The sequence below is a fragment of the Rhincodon typus genome, chromosome 16 (assembly GCF_021869965.1).
Source record: "Rhincodon typus isolate 14 chromosome 16, sRhiTyp1.1, whole genome shotgun sequence".
In the NCBI taxonomy this organism is placed as follows: Eukaryota; Metazoa; Chordata; class Chondrichthyes; order Orectolobiformes; family Rhincodontidae; genus Rhincodon; species Rhincodon typus.
This window is the reverse complement of record NC_063347.1, coordinates 22,568,389-22,591,849: the sequence shown is the minus strand read 5'-3', so window position 1 is coordinate 22,591,849 and position 23,461 is coordinate 22,568,389. Positions and strand designations below refer to the sequence as shown.

General features: G+C 40.3%; 2 protein-coding genes across 2 annotated transcripts in view; one reads left to right on the top strand and one right to left on the bottom strand.

Annotated features, from left to right (window-relative positions):
- Window positions 1–230, bottom strand: part of cfap92 (cilia and flagella associated protein 92 (putative)) — a 59,597-nt gene extending 59,367 nt beyond the window's left edge. The window contains exon 1 of the mRNA XM_048606717.1: window positions 15–230. Within this exon, the coding sequence (XP_048462674.1) occupies window positions 15–47 (33 nt within the window). The 5' untranslated portion in view covers window positions 48–230. The remainder of the gene's footprint in view (window positions 1–14) is intronic.
- A 9,810-nt stretch (window positions 231–10,040) lies between these two features.
- The window catches only part of efcc1 (EF-hand and coiled-coil domain containing 1), a 66,052-nt gene continuing 52,631 nt past the window's right edge, over window positions 10,041–23,461 (top strand). Inside the window, exon 1 of the mRNA XM_020528116.2 lies at window positions 10,041–11,362. Within this exon, the coding sequence (XP_020383705.2) occupies window positions 10,236–11,362 (1,127 nt within the window). The 5' untranslated portion in view covers window positions 10,041–10,235. The remainder of the gene's footprint in view (window positions 11,363–23,461) is intronic.

Sequence of the window (23,461 nt, the reverse complement as noted above, 5' to 3'; positions counted from 1 at the left end):
TTAGCAGTGCTTACATTCGGTGTTCCGCCCGGCCTCTGCCTTTCCATTCTGAGAACAGGTGAATTATAACCGAGATCTTTGCTATTATTTTTAAAGCAGTGAGGGTGGCAGGGCTGAAAGATTTTTAAATCAAATTAAACCAAGAACTGAAGGAGCACGAATCAATTTGCAGCGTGGTGTTCCCTTGTGCTTCTCCTGCCCCCAGCCCAGGTACCAAACACTGCAGCCCCTTCCCTTCCGCTCATGCCAAAGTTTCACATTTGCAACTTCCCGTCGCATAGCAACAGACCGCATCATTCTACGCCGAACCACCAGGCACCACGTCCAATATCCCTCCGCTAACTAAGGTGACAGGCGAAATAAATACCTGTGTCACAGTGGGACTGCTTCCAGGCTTCAACCTGAAGGATCCCACTTTTTAATGCGGTCCAACAAATGCAGTGTTGGTAAAACAGGTCGTACGGTTTGTTTACCTTATGCAGAATCTTGAATTTTTTCTAAGGCAGAGGTAGGTTCTGATGACTAGGGGATAAAAGATTATTGGGGATATGCAAGAATGTAGAATCGAGGTTAAAATCAGATCTGCCACGATCTAATTGAATGGCAGAGCGGGCTGAATGGCCTACTCTCCAGTTATGCAGTTCTTGCTTTCTCCTACTCTTGTCCCTTGTTCATGTCTTTGTAACTATTAAAGCATCTGAATAAGGGAAACCTGTGCATCACCACACCACCTTCCCCACCCCGTCACAGGTTTTCTTGATTTCCTTTTTTCCCATCCACTCCCATTACTGTTGTTCCTTCTCCACTGACTATTTAGCTATCACCGCCTCTCTCTCAGCACTGGGTGATTGCACCTGCACCACCTACAGAGGTTCAAGAAGGCAGCACACCACCATCTTCTCCAGGGCAATTATGGAATGGCAACTAGTCCTGGCCCAGCCAGTGACATCCACAGCCCATGAATAAATATAAAGAAAACTGATACATTCCTATTTTTCAACTGGTAATCATCAGCATGAAATATGCCAATGTTTCATATTATGGTTGGACTCCCAAAAATTGCATTTAATTGCACAATCTTGGGGCATGTTACAAAGTAAACTGTCATGCGTCCAGTATTAATTTAGTGCCATTTTAGAATTGAATACTCTGGGTAACATCCTGTTTTAACTGAAAAGGCTGAACACCTTTTGATAACAGGACAGGGTCTCCCAACCCCACTTCCCACCATTATCGCTGTATAAAGTGGCTCAATTCTGAAGCTTTAAGGGCATCCAAATGCTTTAAAAAAAGGTGCTAATAAGCCTATTTGCTTACTCATAAAATATTATGTTTCCAATATGTAAATCAACTTCCTTTCATTTGTGTTTTACCTTGCTGAAATTTTCAAAGCATGCCCCACATCATATCTCCACGTAGAGGCTTACCTAGGTTATTAATTATCCCATATTACAACTGTATCCTACTAACCAAGCGAATGCTACTGAAACTAAACTGTTGGTTCCACATTCCAGGAAGGTTGATTTTTTTTTTGAAAGCTGAAGATTTGAAAGAAACTGATTCAGAAAGCCCTATTAGATGGTGCATATAAAACAACCGAAGATATCATTATAAATAGATTGAATCTTTCAGCCTTGATTGGCACCATACGGTCTCATATGCTTCCAATTTACAATAATAAGCACCCTTCCTCCAATGTAGACTGGGTGGGCAATAATGGTTGTCCTTCTGATCCATGACTGCTCCCTGGTATTGTGTCTCACTACTTCTGTAAGAAAAAATGTAAGTGGTTTGTTAGAAATAGCTTTGTGAAATGTCTGCATATTAGGTTAGAATAATGTGGGTCTTGGATGAAAGGTGACACAGGTTGGGCAAAGCCAGAGTGTATCAATGAGTAGTACAGGAATTCAAACAAGTGTGCTGTTGTGATTGGAGGAGACTGAAGGGAAGGAAAGGGATGACGTTTAAATGCTATGACTATAGGTGAAGCTAAATTCAGCAGAGAACAACACAAATGAAAATTGCAAACGTCACATTAATAGCCCTGGTCAAGATTGTAAAATTTCTATTTAATTGCAGCCAGATCTTCAAAGCAGTGTTCATGGTATTTACCAATTTGGTCAACTTTCCCCACTAGTACCAGCCTACTTATCTTGAGACCTTTCTGGCCCTGTTTAGAAAAGAACCTCCCTCCTTCCTCTCCAAACAAGAATCTACAAAGCAGCATTTAAAAATCTCAGAGCCCTTCCAATACCTGTGATTTCTAGATTTGAAAATCAGTTTAGTTTAGATGCAATCAAAGTGGCTTTGCCTGGAAGAGATACAAGCCACCTTTAATTTGTCAGGATGTCTGAAAGCCCAGTCATGTGGACAGGGGGCACAAGCCAAACAGGCAAGCTGCCAGTGAACAACTCAAGTGAGGTTGCCTGATCAGTGTTTAGCTTATTCTCCGTGTCCACAAGACTGGCACTGGTCACTCTAATCATTTCCTGACAAACGATGGGTCAGTCTTAGATTTTCATGGTTGACACACAGAACAAGTTGTTAGCTCACCCACTCCAATGGCAAGAAAGATCATTTTCAGTCTCACATAATCCCTACAGTGCAGGAAGTGGCCATTCGGCCCATCGAGTCTGCACTGATTCTCTGAATAGCATCCCACCCAGATCCACCCCTGCCCATCTATGTAACCCCATAAGGGGTTTTTAACATGGCTAACCCACCTAACCCGTCCATCCCTGGACACTACAGGACAATCTTTAACATGGTCAATCCCCTAACCTGCACAGCTGCACCACGCAGACACAGGGATAATGTGCAAACTCCACATAGACAGTCAGCCATGACTGGAAATGAACCCACATCCCTGGCACAGTGAGACAGCAGTGCTAACCACTGTGCCACCACACTCAGAATTCAATTAGATTGAATGGCATTGAATGGATGATCAGATACAGCTGGCCTGATGTAGACAGTGCCATATCCAGTTTGGGGGTGGGTGGGGTGGGTGGGGTGTGTGTGTGTGTGTGTGTAAACTGGCAACAAGGGAAGTAAGGAGGTGGTTTCTGATAGAGAAGTGGGGAAATCTAGACATCGGTAGCATAGATTATTTTTGTCCTCCTGAGCCTTGCCCCAAAATTAATCAGAAAATAAGTTTTGGCAGCCTCATAAGCTCAGTTGCTGATAAAAACTAATCGGGTCATGTCGCTTGCACATGTTGACCAGCTTGGTGTTAAAATTAGAAAGGGGTCCCATGTAGATGCGAGGATCTGATTTCCATATTGAAAGTAGCAGCAGACACAACATCAACATTAATGGAAAACCAACTGAATCCATCAGACCCTTGTTGCTTTACTAATGCTGATGTGAGCAAGTAATAATTGACCCCCTTCCCCTACTCCACCCACACAACCACAGCCCTTCAAGGGTCTATTTCATGTAGTATATGCACAAAATTGCATGGAGATCTTCACACAGTACATGCTGATGGATATATTGCGCCATTTATTCAATTTAACAATGTTTAAAAACAAACAGATGGCTAGTGAAACAGCTCTACAAAAGGCCAAATGTTCTCTAAAATGCCTTGTTTCTTTATTGCCACACAACCCTGGTGGAAATTGCAGGTGCTCCTGAGAAATTTATTCTGATGTGTTTATACGCAGAGGGAGGGAGGCAGTGGCCTGAACAACTCCTCTCCGCCCTGCTGTGTCTGAGGGCAAACACTCAGGGTTGGAGTTGACAGCTCCAGCTGCTCTGCTAATAGTGCTTAGACAAATTGCTTTAAAGTATTCTCTTAATGAATAAAATGAATTTCAAAAAATGTATTTCAACTGAAATTCTATAAAATATTATTTCTTACTAGATATTGCATGAATTTTTAAAAAAAAATTGAAGTACTGCCTGGCTTGCATTATATGGTGCGTGGGGTGCTCAGTTTTCCAAGGAGTATATTAAAACTAGCTAATGAATGAAAGCCGTATTGTTTGCTAAAGGTGAAAGGGGATTAGAGTGCAAGCTTCATGTAATCAGGAACTTCCCATTAAAGCTAGAAAAAGTATTAAGTATAAAATTTGAAACCAACTGGTCATATCAACCTTAACCTCTCATGTTTGGCTTTTCATTAAACCTTATTTATTTGTTACTTTATATATTGTGTTATAAGAAGGGGAGGTCGAACCCCTCTGATAGTTAAAATTGAAACACATGCCACAATCCTGTTATGACAGGAGTAGAGATTCCCTTCTAATAATCACCCCAAAACACCCAGAGAGGCTCGTCTTTCACCTCGTCATTTGTTAAAAGAAAGAAAATCCCTGATCCACTTTATAAATAACAAGTAACAATTTATTTATTAACTCTAACACTCTAACAATGAATAAATTAATAGAATTAATATCAAACCAAACAACTCCCCCAAAAGTACTAGTTATTCATGAATTGAACTAAATTCTACTGGAATATTGTTCAAATAAACACAAGTCTCACTTATATAAACCCAATTAATAAGACAACAATAAATTAAAACTTAATCTCTCCAAGTTCACACAGACTGTGTCTTCTGGAACACTTTGCCTTCTCCAGCCTTTCTTCTGTTGATCTCAAGTCACAAATGTCTTTCTTCTACTGATTCTGCTGTCAGGGATGTTTTCTCTGTCAAGACTGTTAGCTAGAAATGCTGTGCTACTTTTGATGGTTAAGATGGTGCTTTCTTAGAGCTTAGGGATTTCTTATGAGAGGTAGGGGCTTATTTCTCAGATTGTAGTTCACTCTCACCCCTTCAACTGGCAGTTGGCTCTCCCTGCCAGTTTTCCAAAAACCCTCCCTTTTATACCCTTGATGACCTGTCCATTTCTTACACTAGGATTGATCCCAGGTTGTCAACACGATTCGATTTAAATTCAATTGGCTTTCAGTATCAAGGGCCTAGTTTAAACTACTTGGCTAAATTCAAAAACCTGTTGTCTTGATAAAAATGCTGCTTTGCCTGCTAACAGTATAACTCTTCGATACACGTTTTAATTAATGAATTCTGTGCAGCTGCTTGCAGATATTTTCTGTTTAAATCTATAAGTTTTGAAAAGAACTCTATCTCTTAAAGGGACCACGCCCCTTTTTTTTAACAAACAAATTCTAATTTCCTGCCTTCCAATTCATGATTATTGTACACTACTTCGTAACACCTACTCCCTTGAGAAAACAAAATGAACCATCATTTTGTTTCTCTCTAAATCTTAACACCATTAGCACGAAATATATAGGTCAAGAATCTAAAGTTACACATTTCATACTAATTCCGCATAATACACCATTGGACTGAATTGGTTCTATCTTATCTCTACATTTTCTTTTAAACCCGCGATAACACATCTGCAATAACATCTTACAACCCGCAACATGTACAATCTGTAAATTAAAAGCCTGTGATATAAGACGCAAAAAAAAAGTCTCGTATTCTTGTCCTTAAATCTTTCCAAAAAAGTGAGAGGGTTGTGGTCTGTATGCACAACCATCTCTGAAACATTGTTTGTAACATACACATTAAAAAGTTGTAAGGCCAGTACCAAACTCAATAATTCTTTATCAATGGTGGAGTATTTTCTCCAATGAATTTTGAGTTTCTTTGAAAAAAAAACAATTGGCCTTTCAATTCCGCCATCATCCTCCTGGATTAACACAGCTCCAATCCCCATATTGCTGTCATCAATAGTGACTTTAAAGGGTTTCAAGAAATTTGGTATGGCTAAAACTGGTGTGATGGTTGACATGGCTTTTAAATTCTGAAATGCCTCCTGGCATTGTTCCGTCCACTGAAATTTTGTATCCTTCTTTAACAAATCCATCTGCGGTGCCACCACGCTACTAAAGTTTGGCACAAACTTCCGGTAGAATCTGCTCAGTCCCAAAAATCAAAGCACTTCTTTCTTCAAGGATGGTCTTGGAAATTCCTTGATGGCTTTTGTCTTCACATTCCTCAGGGTCATCCTTCCTTGTCTAATGTTATGTCCCAAGAATGTCATTTCTGTCTTTGCGAATTCAGTTTTTGCTAAATTTCTAACCAGTTTTGACTCCAGTTGTCTTTCAAAGAGCTCTGCCAAATGCACCATGTGATCTTTCCATGAATGGCTAAAGATCACTAAGTCATTTGCATAGATAGCACCAGTAATCAATCCTGCCACAACTCTGTTCATAAGTCTTTGAAATGTGGCTGGTGCGTTCTTCATACCAAAGGGCATTACTTTAAATTGATACAGCCCATTTGGGGTTACAAACACAGAAACTTCCTTTGCTCTCTTCACATGACATACTGGATAAAGGTACTTGCCAGCTCCCATGGAGTAAGTCCAACTTTGTGATATAAGTGGTTTGTCCAACTTTTTCCACACAGTCGTCCAGCCTTCGAATTGAGTATGAGTCCGATTTAGTTACATCATTTACCTTTTGAATATCCACACAGAACCACTCAGTACCATCAGGTTTGGGAACCAACACGATCAGCAAAATCCACTCACTTTGACTCGGCTCGATGATGTCTTCTTGGAGCATCGCTTCCACTTCCTTCCGTACCTGTGCGCCTTTGAGAAGATTAAGCCTGTAGTGGTGTTCTAAAGGAGTAACATTCCCTACTTCAACCTCATGTACTATATTATTAGTCCTCCTCATTCTATTCCTACATATGTCCTCATATTGCTGCAACAAGCCTTTCAATTCAGTTCCCTGTTCCTGAGACAGATAGCTCACTATCCTATCCCATTCACTAAGGACTTCTTCATTACTTAACTTACTTTGAGGCACATCAAAATCCAAATCATCTGGATTTGATTCCTCACTCTGACGGGCAGTAACTAATACCTGTTTTTCCGGTTCCCTGTCCCTGACATAGTAGGTTTTCAACATATTCACATGACATACTGGATAAAGTTTTTTCGTCTCTGGCATCTTTACCAAATAATTCACCTGACTCAACTTCTTCTCAATCTGATAGTGACCACTAAACCTTGCTTTGAAGGGATCTCCTATCATTGTTAACAGTACCAATACTTTATCCCCATGGGAAAACGTACAAATTTTAGATTTCTTATCCTGCTTCTTGCTTCAGTAGATGCTGTGCCACCTTCAGATATTGTCCAGCTAATTCACTGACTCTGTTTAATCTTTCTTTCACCTCTGATACATAATCCAATTGGGAGATATCTGACTTCGGACCTATCAACATTTCCTTAATTAATACTAAAGGCTGTCTTACTTCTTGCCCGAATATCAACTCAAATGGGAGTCAACTGAGTCGAGTCATTTGGGGCACCTCTAATGGCAGACAATATAAATGGGATACCTTTATCCCAATTGTTTGAGTAATTCTGGCAATAAGCCCTCAGCATGGGTTTTAGGGTCTGATGCAACCTTTCCAATGCTCCCTGTGATTCGGGATGGTACACACTCGATTTAAAGTGTTTGATTCTAAACTATCCATGACCTCCTTAAATAGTTTGGCAGTAAAATTGGACCCTTGGTCTGACTGAATCTCTCTGGGTAGTCCATAACGGGAGAGGACCTACACAATGAATCATAACCCGTGTGAAAGGTTCTTCAAATGCTGGAATTGGCATCAAAGGCATTCGTTTTACTACTGCCTGAGGCTTTCCTACCATTTGACAAGCATGACAGGTTACGGCAAAATTCAACCACATCTTTATGTAAAACAGGCCAATAGAAGTGCTTTTGTATTTTAGCCTATGTCTTCCTCACTCCTAAATTACCTCCTACTGGTCATGTGTGTGCTACCCGTCATACTTCCTATCTGTATGCTACCAGCCACATAATCTGATGCACTTCTGCCCATTTCTCCTCTGCACTAACCTGCCAAAGTCTCCATTTTTGCTTTAGGATTCTATCCTTACAATAATTACTCTCAGGAATACATTCTGATTCCTTTTCCAAGTAGGCTTTATGATATAGGCTTTTATTGTCTATATTTTTTGTTGTAACTCCAGTATTTTTTCAGAATTAAACACCTCTGCCTGATCCTCTACCTGTTCAGGTTTTTCCTTTACCAAACAGGGTGTCAGCTAACTGGACCTCAACTCCTTTGTCTCTCTCTTTCCTTTTTCCTTCTTGCTGTAACTTATGACTGTGGGATCTTGTTACCACACAGTCTGGAAAATCTCCAGGGTACTTTTCTTTTAACTCCTCAGTTCCCTAGTTTTCCTTCGGCTTCTCCACTACAAGCAGTGTCTCTCCCACTTTTGATCCTGCTAAGATCAAGATTTCCAAGAACAAACTCCATACCTGGAATTGACGCTCTTTCAATCACTCCCACTTCCACTTCCCCAGTCTTGATTGGACTTTCCAACCTGATTTTATACAGGGGAACGCTAAATCTCTGTCCATCTATTCCACAGATTACCACTCTCTTGGGTAACATTTCAGAAGGAGTGCAAATACTTTCATCTCTTACTATTAGAGCCTGACCAGCTCCTGTATCTCTCAATATTTTAACTTCTTTATTTTCTCCCCCCCCCCCCCGTTCTTACTGAATAAACCTGACCCGCAGAGGTGAAGTTTTTGTAGAGATTGGGCACTGTCTCACTATTTAGCCTGTGACTAGGCTGTGCACTCTTCTGCAGTTCCTTGACTTCTTTTGGGTTTTCCTTCGCTATCTCAACTAATCCCACTGGTTTAGCATCTTGTACCACACCCTTTTTCCCAGTGCCTTTCTTAAACCACCAGCACTGTGATTTTGTGTGTCCCACCTTATTACAGTGAAAACACCTGAAGCCTTTCACCTCCTTTTCACCTTCTTGGGTTTCTTTTTTCACCTGTGGTAAACTGTTCCCAGTGTGATCTATTTTTTTGTTTCTTATTGACGGACCTCCCTTTTTCCCAATTTCTATCTCTCACTGAATGAAATTGCCGTCAGAAGTTAAATTTCGATTTATGCGCTAATACACATTCATCCACCATCTCTGCAGCTCTTGCTGTTTGAACTTTCTGTTCCTCAACATGAATTCTTATCATCTCTGGAAGTGAGTTTTTAAACTCCTCGTGCAGAATAATCTCTTTAAGATCCTCAAATATCTTTTCTATCTTTACTGCTCTCACCCATCTATCAAAGTTGCTATGTTTAATTCTTTAAAACTTGACATAAGTCTGACCTGGTTCCTTCTTTATGTTTCTGAACCATTCTCTGTATGCTTCTTGTACCAATCCGTAGGCACTCAAATTATGAATGCAATAATTTAGCAATGTATATTATTTAAAATTACAGGGCATAAAGTTTTAATGTTTACTTTTTTTAAGATTGGAAATGACCCACAGACCAGAACTAAACCTTTAATGTTGGTGAAATTTGGTTCACTTATCGTTGCTTCATCTAAAGTTACACTTTTCAGTAAGGTAATTACAATGAGGACTAACTGTACAGTATTAGATGGGGAGAAACTGTTCCCATTGCTGGAAGAATGAGAAGTAGAGGGTACAGATTGAAGGTAAGAAATAATGAAAATGAGAAAAGCCTTTTTCACACAGTGAGTGCTAAAATCTCAAATGCACTGCCTAATATTATGGTGCAAGCAGGCTCAACTGACCCTTCGAAAAGGGAATTGGCCATTGTCTGAAAAGGAATGATTTGTAGCGTTACAGAGGAAAAGCGGGAAAGTGACACTAGATGAGCTGCTCTTTCACAGAGCCAATACGGACACGACTGGCCGAATGGCCACCTTGCCCGTCTGGTTCCGTAATTATCTTTGTCAGTGGTCAGCCGGGTCTCCCGTAAATGGTCAGAGAATTGAGGAGGCGGGTTCGACAAAGTCCACCCGCAATGTGTGCGTTTACAAAGCAATGGGGCGGGAAGTGCCGCAGGTCCACCGGAGGCGTTTCTACCGAGAAAAAAGCGAAGCAGCTGTCATGTCGAACCAAGTTTTAGCCCTTCATTCTACACCCTCTCACCGTCCTTCTCTCTCCTCCCCCCGCTGGCGTCACACAAAACGCGTGCACTTTTATTTTGATGATCACTTCCAATTGTAGCACACAGTGTGTGTGTGTGCTGCAAACTCACGGCGCCAGGCCGCTCCAGTCCCAGGGACCGAGCTGGGAGCCCACAGCTCACCATCATGTGCGATGATAACAGAGCCATTAACTCAGTGCCTTTAAACTCCAGCTCGGTCCCCAACCTCCTGAACTGCTGAGGGGGTTGTGAATTTTGCTTGTTTTTGTTTTAAAATTTGTTGTCGTGGGAGATGGAGAGACCGGAGGCTTGCGATCCCTACAGGTGCCCAGCCCGGCGGACCCAGTGGATCGTCAGCGCGCTGGCTTATCACTACGGGCTGGACCGGGGGGTGGAGAACGAGATCATCGTGCTGGCCACGGGGCTGGACCAGTACCTGCAGGAGATCTTCCACCACCTGGACTGCGAGGGCGAGGGCAGGATCCCCGGCGAGGACTTCCAGACCCTGTGCGAAATCCTGGGGCTGGACGAGAGCTCGGATTCGGAGGAGGGCGCGGGGATGTTGGAGCAGGTGCCACGGGAGCTCAGCTTCAGGCAGTTCCACGCCAAGCTGTGCGGTCACTTCAGCACCAGGGCCGGCTGCCAGTACGAGACAGGCCGGCTGCTGGTCGCCAAGGAGAGCCAGCACATCGAGACCCAGATCCGGCTGAGGAGCCCGCTCAGGCGCCGGAAGAAAGCGGCTGGCACCGACCGACCGCCCGAGGAGAAGGAGCAGAAGAACAAGAAAAGCCCAGCGTCGTCTCCAGGGCAGCGTAGGGGCTTCTCCTGGAAGCAGCACGGTCCCTGCAGCCAGGAATGCTACGAGGACATCGTCGCCCTGGAAGAAGCGGAGGACAAGATCGCGAAGCTCGAGCTGGAGAACGAAAGCCTCCGGGAGCTGGTGGAGGACATGAGGGCCGCCCTGCAGAGCAGCGATGCCCGCTCGCTGGCCCTTCAGGTCGGCCTGTGGAAGAGCCACGCCGGCCACGCTTCCCAGCACTGCTTCCTCGCCTGGAGCAGGGCGGCCGCTGAGCGGAACCTCCGCGGCGCCGCCAGCCAGCAGCACAAGGGCCTGCGGAGTGTCCTCAAGGAGATCGAGTTGATCCGCAGCTCCAGGGACGGCCAGATCGAAGAGGCGATCCGCTTCAACCAGGAGATGGAGAAGGAGCTGGGCAGGTCGCAGGAGGCTCTGTTGAAGCTGGAGGAGTGCAACAGGAACCTGAGGAAGGAGCAGCTGCAGATGAGGAAAAGGGTCGAACAGGCGCGCCAAGCCTTGTTGGGGAGCCTCGAGAAAGTGAAAAATCTGGAGACGAGAGCGAAACAAGTTCCATTGTTACAAAGGAGTGTGGCACAGTTGGAATCAGAACTGCAATATTACAGGTAGGAATTCGTGGTAAAGGATCATACCATGACCCACTTGTATTTATCCATTTAAGGTTTGCACTGAACAATCAAAATGAATTAACCTAAAACTTATTAGTGATCAAATTGAATATGTAGTTGAAAGGTAAGATGCCAACGACAGATTATGTACATTGTGTAAAACATCCTACTACAATCGTAAATTAATATTGGTTTGGCAATGTTCCAGTTTGTGTTTTAGGTTAAAATTCTGAGACATGAAGCTTGGAAGTAATGTTGCAGCTGTACAGGACATTGGAGTGATGCGTACAGTTCAGGTCGCCCTACTCTGGGAAGGATGTTGTTAAACTGGAAAGGGTGCAGAAAAGATTTGCAAGGATGTTACCGGGACTGGAGGGTTTGAGTTATAAGGAAAGGCTGCATAGGCTGGGATTTTTTTTTGCCCTGGAGCGTAGAAAGTTGAAGGGTGACCTTATAGGAGTTTTTAAAATCAGGACGAGCATAGATAAGGTGAATAACCAAGGTCTTTTCCCTAGGGTAGGGAAGTTCAAAAAAAGAGGGCATAGGTTTAAGGTGAGAGGGAATGATTTAAAAAAAGACCTGAAGGGCAACGTTTTCACACAGAGGTTGGTGCATATGTGAAATGAACTGCCAGAGGAAGTGGTAGAAGCGAGTACAAGTACAATATTTAAAAGACATTTGGACAGGTACATGAACAGGAAAGATTTGGAGCAATATGACCCAAATGCAGGCGAATGGACTAGTTTAGTTTTGGAAACCTGGTTGGCATGGACAAGTTGGACTGAAGGGTCTGTTTCCATACTGTATGACTCTATAAAACAATTGAACCTATTGTGTCACCTCTCTCAGGCAATTGTATTTCTTATTGTTTTAAATATCTGGTATAGCACAGGCTATATTGTTTGAAAGCTTTGATACCCTATAAATCCTATCATCTTTTTTTCCACTACAAGCAATCACCTTATAGCTGTTCTGCACCTTTCAACATCACTTTCAATAAGTGCGAAGAGCCTCGTGAACCTGTTCTGATCCTATGATTAGAATCTTCATTTAACTGCCTCTGCTACATTCCCTTGCCCACTAAATAAAGCTTCATGCAGCTCCAGCCCTCCCCCCCACACCATCTGCTTAAGCCTGAACTTATCTCTCCAGATTCTCTTCTGTATCTCTTTCTTTTCTGACCTGATGTCACCCATGAGATTCCCCCTTCTGTTCTCTCTACATTCCCACTAAATCACCTGTCTTCCTGACCCCATGATAGAGGAAATTATGAATGTGCCCAACTCCCATAACTGTGCATCCATAACACATCACAGATATCTTTAACCCGTATGCATCAGTAGACCGACACTCAATTCCAAATCTCTCTTTCTTTCCAAAGTTCTTGAATGCATTGTCACCTCCCTAGTCTGTGGTCATCTTTCTTGTAATTTCATGTTTCACCCCCCATCAAATGGATTTTTATCATGCTTGTGCACTGAAATGGTCCCTATAAAATTTCTGTATGACTACATAGGGTACTTCCCCTCCCACTTTCCACCCTGTCTGCAGCGTTTGACCACTTCATCCTCCTCAAATGCCCCTCCTCCATTGTACATCTAAATGGGACTGGCCTTGCCTCACTTGTCTAGTCATTGACAATGAATTTCCCTCAATGGCATCTTTCCTGTCCTCCAGTGTAATCTCTTGAGGGTCCTAAGATCTCTCCTTGATCCCATTCTATTTCTGATCTCAATACAATTATTAGAATTTCTGTAGGAGTTTTTCTCACATTGTGTCATTATTTTGGCTGAAGTCAGTTAAAAACACAAGAGAAATAATGTGAATACCTTTTTTCTATTTTTCTGGGGTTTCCATCAACCTTAAGCAAAACAACACAGGCAGATCCTGCCAACAGCTGTGTAAGTTCCACACAGTGACATTTTATCAACAAGCATTGATGTTTAGCAGGATTTTGTTCCAGCCATTAGTTTCTGTTGTTCTGATGGCACCATTTCTCATATAATCCTTTTGTCCCTCTAAATTAATTGTTGCTGCAATTAAAGTGGCAGCAAAGGAAATGCTCAGAGCATGATATCAATGAATTGTATTTATATAGCACTTCTAACACAGTAAAATATCGCAAGACATTTTACTGGGGCATTGTCAAATTAAATGTGATATCAGCCACATAAGGAAAATAAGGAGAAGCTGAGTTGAAGAGGTAGGTTTTAAGGAGCGTCATAAAAGCAGAAAATAGATAGCAAGACCGAGAGGTTTTGAGAGGGAGTTCTAGAGCTTACTCGGCAACTGAAACCATGGTTGTTATTCATTAGAATTGGACATGCTTTGTGAGGCCAGAATTGGAGTTTGATATCTTAGTTGTAAAGCTGGAGGAAGATTTAGAGATAGGAAGAAGTAAATTGTGGACAGACTTGAAACATGAATGAGAATTTTAAAATGAGGCATTGATCCTCACGACTCAAATATATCAATTAAATAAAACTAAGAACTGCAGATGCTAGAAATCTGAAACAAAACAGAAATTACTGGAGAATTCTGTTCTAAAGAAAGTTCATTTGATTTGAAACATGAACTCTGCTTTCTCTCTACATATGCTGCAAGACCTCCCGAGTTTCTCCAGCAATTTTTGTTTTTATATCAATGAACTCAGGTGCTGGACAATCTCACTCTAGGTTGTGTAGCTTTGCAGCAGCCTGAACATTCTTGTACAGACCATGCAGAGGTAGGCACCTGTGGATTAAAGTGTGTGCATGATCATGCAAGAAAATGTAAATGGCTAGGCATCTAAAAAAGTTTCCTGCACATATTGGTCATGAGTAAATGGGACTTGGTGCAAGTTAGGATGTAGGCAGCAGAGTTCTAAAAATAGAAGATGTATTTATGGGTTGAAGTCAAGTGCAGACGAGGCAACATCTGATGCATTATGTTGACATCTGCCAGTTACTTATAGGCTGAGCGCATTATTAGACACCTGCGTTGTCTGCCTCTACAAACAACTCCCACTGTCACAATAGTCCTTCACTAGGTAATGCTTTAAACCGTTATATCAGTGGATCTTTGCAAGCCAAAGCATAGGAAATCTACCAAAACATTCTGTACTCTAAAAATGTGTCAAAATGCTGACAGGTGTGATATTTACAAAGCACAGCAATGTAATCGCTTTCTCTATGGAGTAGGATTACTTGCTGAACTGGGACAAAACTTCCAATGTGTGGTAGAGGTCCAAATGCCAAGGTATTCTAGAATAAATGTATCATCATTGGTGCTCTTCAAATCAACCTACTATCCACATAAACAGAAAGAATTCTAGAGTTTAGAAGAATGAGACATAAGCTAATTGAAGTGTGCTTCAAATTCTTTCAGGCTAGCTGCATGAAGGATTTTACCCTGGCTTGGACCCTACAACCTAAGGACACAATCTCAGTATAAGGGATAGGTTATTTAGGAATGCAATGAGGAGGAATTACTTTTTTAAAAAGGGCAGTGAATCTTTGAAATTCTCTGGCCCTGGGCTATAGAAGCTCAGTCATTGAGAATATTCAAGACAGACATTCACAGATTTCTTCATATGAAATGCATCACGGGATATGGGAACACTACAGGGAAATGGTATTGAAGTAGAAGCCATGATCTAGTTGAATGGCAGAGCAACACCAAGGGATCGGGTGGCCTACACCTGCTCCTATATCCTACACTGTTAGTGTCCTACATTCCTATAATATTCTGCAGTCATTCTGCACATATATTAAAGGCGCCAGCACATTTGTAAAGGTTTTTGTTTTTAGGTATCCGGGTGCCTGACTTAGGCACTCTTGAATATGCTAATAACTGTTTAGGGTTCAATAGTAAAGAAAGTTGGTCAAGCTGTAAAATTAGATCTTGAATCACTATTACCTGCTTTATGCTTGGCAACAAAATTTAAAGACCCCCTTTCTGTGCAAATTTTGTGCTAATCTAATGATGCTAATGTATTGCTTCCCCTAACGATTTACAGAATCCTTATGAAAATGATTTGAGAATTCATTGAACTAAAGAGAAGTCTATTCATTTTTAAGCCAATGGCTACTTTTTTCGTGGTCCCTTTTACTTCCTATTTTGACTGCAGTTATTGCTGGGCAAATCCAGTGCTAATAACCCCAAACACATCTGTCAAGCCAATGTTTTACAGCTGTTTTTAATAAATTGCCCTAAATTGAGATGTGAAATGTAAAGCATTTGATGAGTTTCCTTTTCATCTGTTTCACTTAGGCAAAGAGACACCAGTAGATGCAACAACCATATTCCACTGTTTATGCCACAACAAAGTGTCTTCAGCAGGCAATTTCCTCTTCTGTGTATGAAAAACTACAAAAAATGTAAACATTTTCCATGCACACTGAGTGTTACAAATAAGGCATCAGTACCAGAAAAATGTGAGGAAAATATCCCTATACTGATCTACAATTGTACAACTGATCTATTAAAATTCTGCTGCACCTCTGTATCCTTTCCATAATGATTGCCAGGAAAACCATGAAGTCTTCAGTGACTTAGTTTGGCAATTTAGGGTTTGGAGAAATGACAATATTGAACAGTGCCACTGTATTATGGTGGATATTTGAAAGAAGGAAAAAGTTATATCATTAACGTAAAAAAAAACCCCTGTGCAATATACAGGTTAGTAGAAAATATTAGTGAGGAGTGGAAAAGCAACTAATGGATTTGAACTAACTTTATAACCCATTTCTTGTGCATACTGTAAGTTGGCAGTCCACTGTGTCTTATGCATAATATTTAAAAAAAACTCATGCAACTCGTGAAAATAATTATTGGGAGAAAGTTTGGTCATTCCTTCTTTGTACAGTGTATTTCAATCAAAATCTATTTTGTCAAGTCCAATGGTTATAGCATATGGAAGACTTAAAATAATATCTTATTAAATGATTGTCTTTCTCCTGCCTGGATGCATTCACTATGTTCATGGTAATTCTCAGGAACACAATAGCTGTGGTGCATTGCCGGATCTTTCTATTCAGTGCAGAGGACCAGATTCTATACAGAATGGGAAATACCATCAATCACCAGACACTTCCTTTATCTGTCATTATATGGTGTGTCCACTACATAAGACCTTCTCTGCTGTCTCATAGCAACAAGCATTCAAAATAAGTCATTGTATATTTCCCTTTATTTTACATTACCAAATGCTATGCAACTGAACAATTCTTGATGTAACATCATTATTGTATTTTGCTCCTATATATTAAATTTCCTATGGTTATTTTAATTAGCATTAAGGTCTGGTTACTGCATAGTTATCTTTGAATCACTTTTTAAGCTGTTTGAAATAGCACAGAAGGAATTTTAACCTGCATGGAGGGAACATGTATGTGCGTGTGGAGTAGTTGAAGAAAGAAAATATGCAGTATGCCAGGAACGCTTTAAGAAACAGTCACCATCCCTATTTAATTAGCACATGATTTGAGATATGTGAGAAAGCCCTATGCAGCAAATCAACTGGTGATTTAAATATACAACAAGGCAATTGTCTGAAAACGTGACCTTATGGTCTGGCTTTAACTATCAGCACACATAATTATTAGTCCATCTGAAACTTGCCAGTATTAACAAGGCATTGTTAGTGGTATTTAAAGTCACCACAGATCTGAAAAGTTTTGCCTTTATCTCCTTACAAGGAGCTGCTGGGCATATTTGCAGGGCAGCACAGTGGCTTGGTGGTTAGTACTGCTGTGTTAGAGCATCGGGGCCCAGGTTCAATTCCATCCTTGGGTGACTGTCTGATCAGAGTTTACACATTCTCCCTGTGTTTACCCGGGTTCTCTGCCAATGTGCAGGGTAGGTGGATTAGCCATAGGGAAATGCAGAGTTGGGGGGAGGGTGGGATGCTCTTTGGAGGGTCAGTGTGGGCTGAATGGCCTGCTTCTACACTGTAGGGATTCTATAATACCATAATCTACACTGCACAAGAACCTATCTCGGGTGACAGATGCCATGTTTGCTGAGCTATGATTTATGTTTACTTTGCTACTGAGGAGGCCAGTCAGAACACGAGGACTCTTAAACTTGCTGCAATGGCTAGATTACTTCAAGTTCAGGAAGTCATAGATTGCACCTGAGTTACTCAAGATAGTGTCCTGGGTCAAACATCTTCAACTGCTTCATCAATGACCTTGAAGCCATGATATGGTCCGAAGTGGGAAATTCTCTAATGATTGTACAGTGTTAAGTTTCACTTGCGATTTTTCAGATACTGAAACAGTTTTCGACCTTATGAGCAAGACTTGGACAACGTTCAGGCTTGAGCAGATAATTGAGAATCAACATTTTCTTGAAACAAGTGCCAGACACTGAGCATCTTCAACAAGAGAAAAAGCTAACTAACTATTTTTGAACATTCAATGACATTGTTATTGCTGCCGCCATCCATCAGTAACATGATGGGAGGGGTCACCTTTGAACAGAAACTTTACTGGACAAATCATATGATAACGTGGCAATGAGTAGCTGTGAATTTTAAGGTGAGTAACTCACTCCCTAACTCCCAAAATTTTGCCCACCATTAACAAGGCACAACAACATTTGGACAAAGAAAAACTGTGCCCATTAGCTGATTGTACAAGGAGTAGGGAACAGAGATGTATGGTTTTAGGGACATGATGCAGGAGGAATATAGGAAAACTTCTACACATAGCAATAACTCATTGCCTGTAAGGGAGGTGGAAGCAGAGATGATCATTATTAATTTCCAAAGGAAATAATCTGGAGTTGATCTATTCAGAACTTGGTTGTGGGAGCAGACATTCAGGAGGGCAATGGAAATGCTTAAGGGAAATCTTCAGAATCCGGATCAAATCCAAAGATTAACATCCCTGTTGACTTGCTTTGTGATTGACTAAAATGGACAAGGTTCATTCTGGAAGACACTGCACACGTCAAAAGACCTCATTGAGAACTCATAGAGGCAAACTCGAAGAATTGGAGGGATCACACAAACTTCCCATCAACTCATCTACCTGACCATCCATGATTTGTACATCGCACAGCGGATATATCAGCTGACTCAAAATCCATCAGTCTGGAATCAAATCAAATCATCCTTGATCCTGAGGAACTGCTAAAAATGGGAATTAGTACCAGAAATAATCGCGTATAAGATTCTTCATAGATTGAAAATTATAATCATCATTTGAACTGAAAGTTAGATCACATTTTCAATATCTTTCATTGCTATCATTTTTATGACATACCCACTTGTTTTATGTGGAGGCGTTATTCATGTTTAGTCACAGTTTTTGCTGACATGAACTATAAGCTCAGACAGAGGACAAAATTTCTGTGTGTGAGTTCAAAACCAAAAGTATATCCTTGTCCTACTGATGACACCTGTTGATCTGTGCAATCTTACCAGAAGCAGCTAATTTGAGAGAGCCACCTTCAGAAGCACAGTTAATTAAGGACAATGGGCAGAACACACAGCCCAGTCGAAGGTCTGCAGTATTGTCTTGCCAGCAGCCTCACAGGGAAAGGAGCATGCTGGCATTGCAAACAGAGGAACTCAATGGTACCTGCCACCCTGGGAAGATGTACATGAAATGTTTTAATTATTTGTGGCCACAACTGCCAGGCCATCATTGTAGAGAAGGACCCCTCCAACACACCCACATCTATGGCCTAATGGCAGAAGTGGCTTTAGATAGATGATATCAGTGGAAAACACTTACAACCAAACTTTATTTTGTTCCCTAATAATTGTGATTGTTGATTGAATATTTTCATGGTGGATGGTTTCTTGTTGACATAAATAGTCTGTTTTATTTGCTGTCATAAGGTTTCAGTAATTCACTGTCAGCAGTGCTGACAATGTTTCATCAAATGTTTTACACTCAATGATCCATTTGAATAAACTATGTTTCAACCTGGAATAAAATATTGTCATGTTATTTAGATGCATTAAATGACAATGACAGCTTTATATCACAGACTTGTTTTCACTAAAACTTGTTTTAAACCTTTTATTGCTGTCACCACTTCACAGAAAATGACAAAAAGAGTTGAGTTAGCAGTTTATCTGCTTTGACACAAACAGGAAATCTGACACCTTCAAAAAAAAAGATTACTAGGAACTCTTCCACCAACTACTGATACCCTTTAAGTGAATATTTTAGTTTGACTGAGAGGGTGAAGGAGCTCAGCAATATTACCTTTACTTCTTTTACTGCTGTAAAGTAGCTTATCTATAATCTGATGTAACTGCGTAGTTAGTATTGTATATGCCAATAAAATCCAGTAAGGCAGTAGCACAATCACCCTCTTATCAACATTGAGTAGAAATGCCTAATAGTTCATGTAACTTAAAAACATCAACTACGAACATAATTCAAGTAATTTTAAAATGGTATCACACTAGTTACTGTGTAAATTTGTTATGAATGACTTCTTGAATGTGAGAAAAACAAACCATTTTCCACTAAAATCCAGTCAAATGGATTGAAAGTTAGACAGTTTTGTAAAATACAGATGATTCGGCTCCCTTAATTACGAGTTAGTGAAGAGAAAAACCTATTCCAATATTAAGTTAACTGCAATATTATTTAGTCTGTGGCTAGCTTTGAGACATGGGAACTGATCTTCATTTCCACCACTATATGGGAATGGAGTGCTAATTAAAATGCAATAGCAATACATGCTACCCAATTCCTGCAGCATCGAAGTTGGCACCATTTTAGTTGAGCCCTTTAAGTGGGCAGTCCATGCCCTGCTATTTTTTACGTAACAATGATCGTACCAAAACATTAACCAGTGCCTTCCTTGGAGAAAATGAAAATGTCTCATGCATGCAACTTCTTCTAGAGTTACTGATTCTTCATATAAAGATAATGATTCTCTATGGAGTTGTTCACAGAATGTTAGGAATGCATTAATGTAATGGCGAGGATATTATTCTCGTATTTTTAAATATTATTGAAAATAAAGAATATATTGGTCACAAAGAAAATGAATGTGAAACAAAGTAAATGATGCAAACATATATAGAAATTTAAATTAATGTAATTAATTGAAGTAAGTTGCATAAGATAATTTATATAATAATTTTAGAAGTTTGAGAATAAAAGAATTGGCATATTAAATTTGTATGAGCAATATTAAATTGTTTAGAATCACTTAATTTATATACAATGTACAAAATGCCTCTATTCCAGTGGGTTTTTCTTAAGGTTTGATCCTAGACCATTGATCGTGATAGTACGTTCAACAATTAACAGCAATGAATGATTCTGTCTTCATTTGATTCCATGCAGGTGCAATGTTGCATAAATTAGGCTAATTCAATACAACTCAGAACAAAAACTGAACCTGTAACATTTTGATTTTTGTAGAACTGTGACATAACCCTGGTGTCAATTGTGCCACCAGGTTTCAAGGCAGATAAAAATGGTGAAAAGTTCAAATGGAAACATCATAGAGAGGCATTGAAATTATGCAAAATATGTTTTTCTTACCATTGCCTCTATTAAATTGCTGTGTAAATGTCAAGAAGAATAGCTTTAAAAATACCTATATTACATTTGACAGTGCTGACTCAGGTTGAATACATATTATGCACAGTGCTACGTCAGCTTTAATGAGATCATCAATCCCACCAGACCGCAGAATATCAAATATTTGTGTTAATGAACTTAACAAGTGCTGTTAGACACACTTCAAGGTACAGGCATGATTTAAATTTAGTACAAATTTCACAGATTGTGGAAGATCCAATAATTATCTAGCCATATTCACAAGTTAAGCATCTGTCATGTTACAGACATTAACGCATGCTTTTATTATTGCTCAAGTGAATTTCCTTCTTCTTGAAGAAAAATTTCTATAATGGGCAAGTATTTAAGAGTGGTGGAAATGTTCCAGCTTTGGACACAATCAGAAAATTGACCCCAAGATCCATTTTTTTTTGCCAATTAGCTCAATTGCATAATGAGAAACATTAAATCTTCCATCAATAAGTGCAATAAGCAATGTAGTGAAGTATAATTTTTATCTGTACTCTTAGTTTAAAAAGTATTCTTGCTGCTTTTAAGAGTTGTAATCTTGTTCATTTTTTAAAAATAATTCAGCTCAAAATGGGTTTGTCACTAAAAAGGAAACACCTAGTAAGGGATTCCAGTCTTACGTGAATAACCTGATGTTCAATTGCTGAAAATGACTCTAGAAAACTATACTGAAACACTTAGTAGTTTCACTTTACAGTTTCTCAGTAAGCTAAATATTTTTAATGTGTAAAAAATATTTTAAAACATGACTACCAATCCCTAAGAAAAAGGAGCACAATTTGAAGAAGCTTCCTGAACCAGGCACTCAGCAGAATTTCTCAATTGTTTCCTGTTTTATAGAGGTACCAAGCCAGTGTGAAAGATTGCAGAGAAATTCTCCATTTAAAACCTATTAAAGCCAATAATAATTGACACAGCATTGTATCATCATCCCAGTTCATTAACAAGTATATAGTCTTAATTACAGATTAATTCTGGTCTGAACTGTCTCAAAAAGGAAACACTTTTTCCTTTTGAAGATATGTTTGTGAAGGATTTAATTGTAAGTGTATAATTTAACTTGAATTATAAATTTCTTATGCCAATCAATGGGACCTCTTTCAATTCAGTCAGAGCATGTCGGTTTCACTGGCAAGATATATTGGCACTTCATAATTGTGCATGAAAAGTGGTGATGAGCTGTCTTCTTCAAATGCTGCAATCCATGTGGTGTAGGCAACACCAACAGTTGTTGTTTAGAAGGGAATTCCAGGACTTTGCCATGAAGTGAAGGAATGTTGATATAATTCCAATTAAGGACGATGTATGTCTTGGAGGAGAACTTGCAAATAAAAGTGTTCCGATGTTTTTGCTATCTTTTTCCTTCTGGGTGGTAAAGATCCTGGGTTTGGGAGGCGCTTCTGAAGAAATCTTGCTTAGTTGTTGCAGTAGAACTTCTAGATAACGGAGAATAGCTGTGGTCCTGATCATGGGTATCGTGGATATTTAAGGTGGTGGGATGGATGCTAATTAAATGGTCTTATTTACTGTGTATGGTGTTGAGCTTCTTGAGTGTTTTTGGAGCTGCATTTTTTCAGGACAATTGAGAGAATTCCATCATACACCTGACTTGGGCCTTGAAGATGGTGAAAAGGTTTTGGGGAGTTGAGGGTGAATCACACACAGTAGCATTCCCAATTTCTAACTTCTCTTGTAGTCATAGTATTTATTTGGTGATTTAGTTCAGTGTCTGATTCATGTTAATGCTCAGGATGTTGATAATGGAGGATTCATCAATGATAATGCCATTGAATGCCATTGCTTGGTGTTCAGACAATCTCTTGTTAAAGATTAGCATTGTCTAACACTCATATGGTCCAGTTGTTACCTACTGTTCACCCCAAACTTGATTATTATCCAGATGCAGGTGCATGTGGGCGCAGTCTGTTTCAGGAGCTGCTAATGAAACTGAATACTGCAATTATTGCCAAAGATTCCTACTTCTGACCTGATGAGCCCATGCAGTGAAACTGACATAATTAGCCCTCATCATAGCCATCTTTCTCTGTGGTCAGAAGAGTTTTCACCAATTCTACTGACTTCAATTTTACTATTGCGTTTTGGTGCCATACTTGGTCAAATCAAATCCTGGTTTAGTGTCATCCTCACTTTACCTGAGAGTCAAATGTTTTCTCCATCTGTAACCCAAGGTTGTAATGAATAGCAGAGTGATCTTGGCTAAGCCCAAACTAGGCATTCGTAACCAGATGATTGGCTAGTATGTGCTGCTTGATAGTGCTGTCAATAACCCTTTCCATTAAATTGTTGATGATTGAGAGTAGACTGATGGAGCATTGTGCGAGAGATAGTAGGAACTGCAGATGCTGGAGAATCTGAGATAACAAGGTGTAGAGCTGGATGAACACAGCAGGCCAAGCAGCATCAGAGGAGCAGGAAGGCTGACGTTTTGGGCTTAGATCCTTCTTCAGAAAATTGTGCAATGGAGCATTGTGCGTGCGTTTTATACATAGGACATACGTGGGCAAATTTATACTCCATCAGTTTG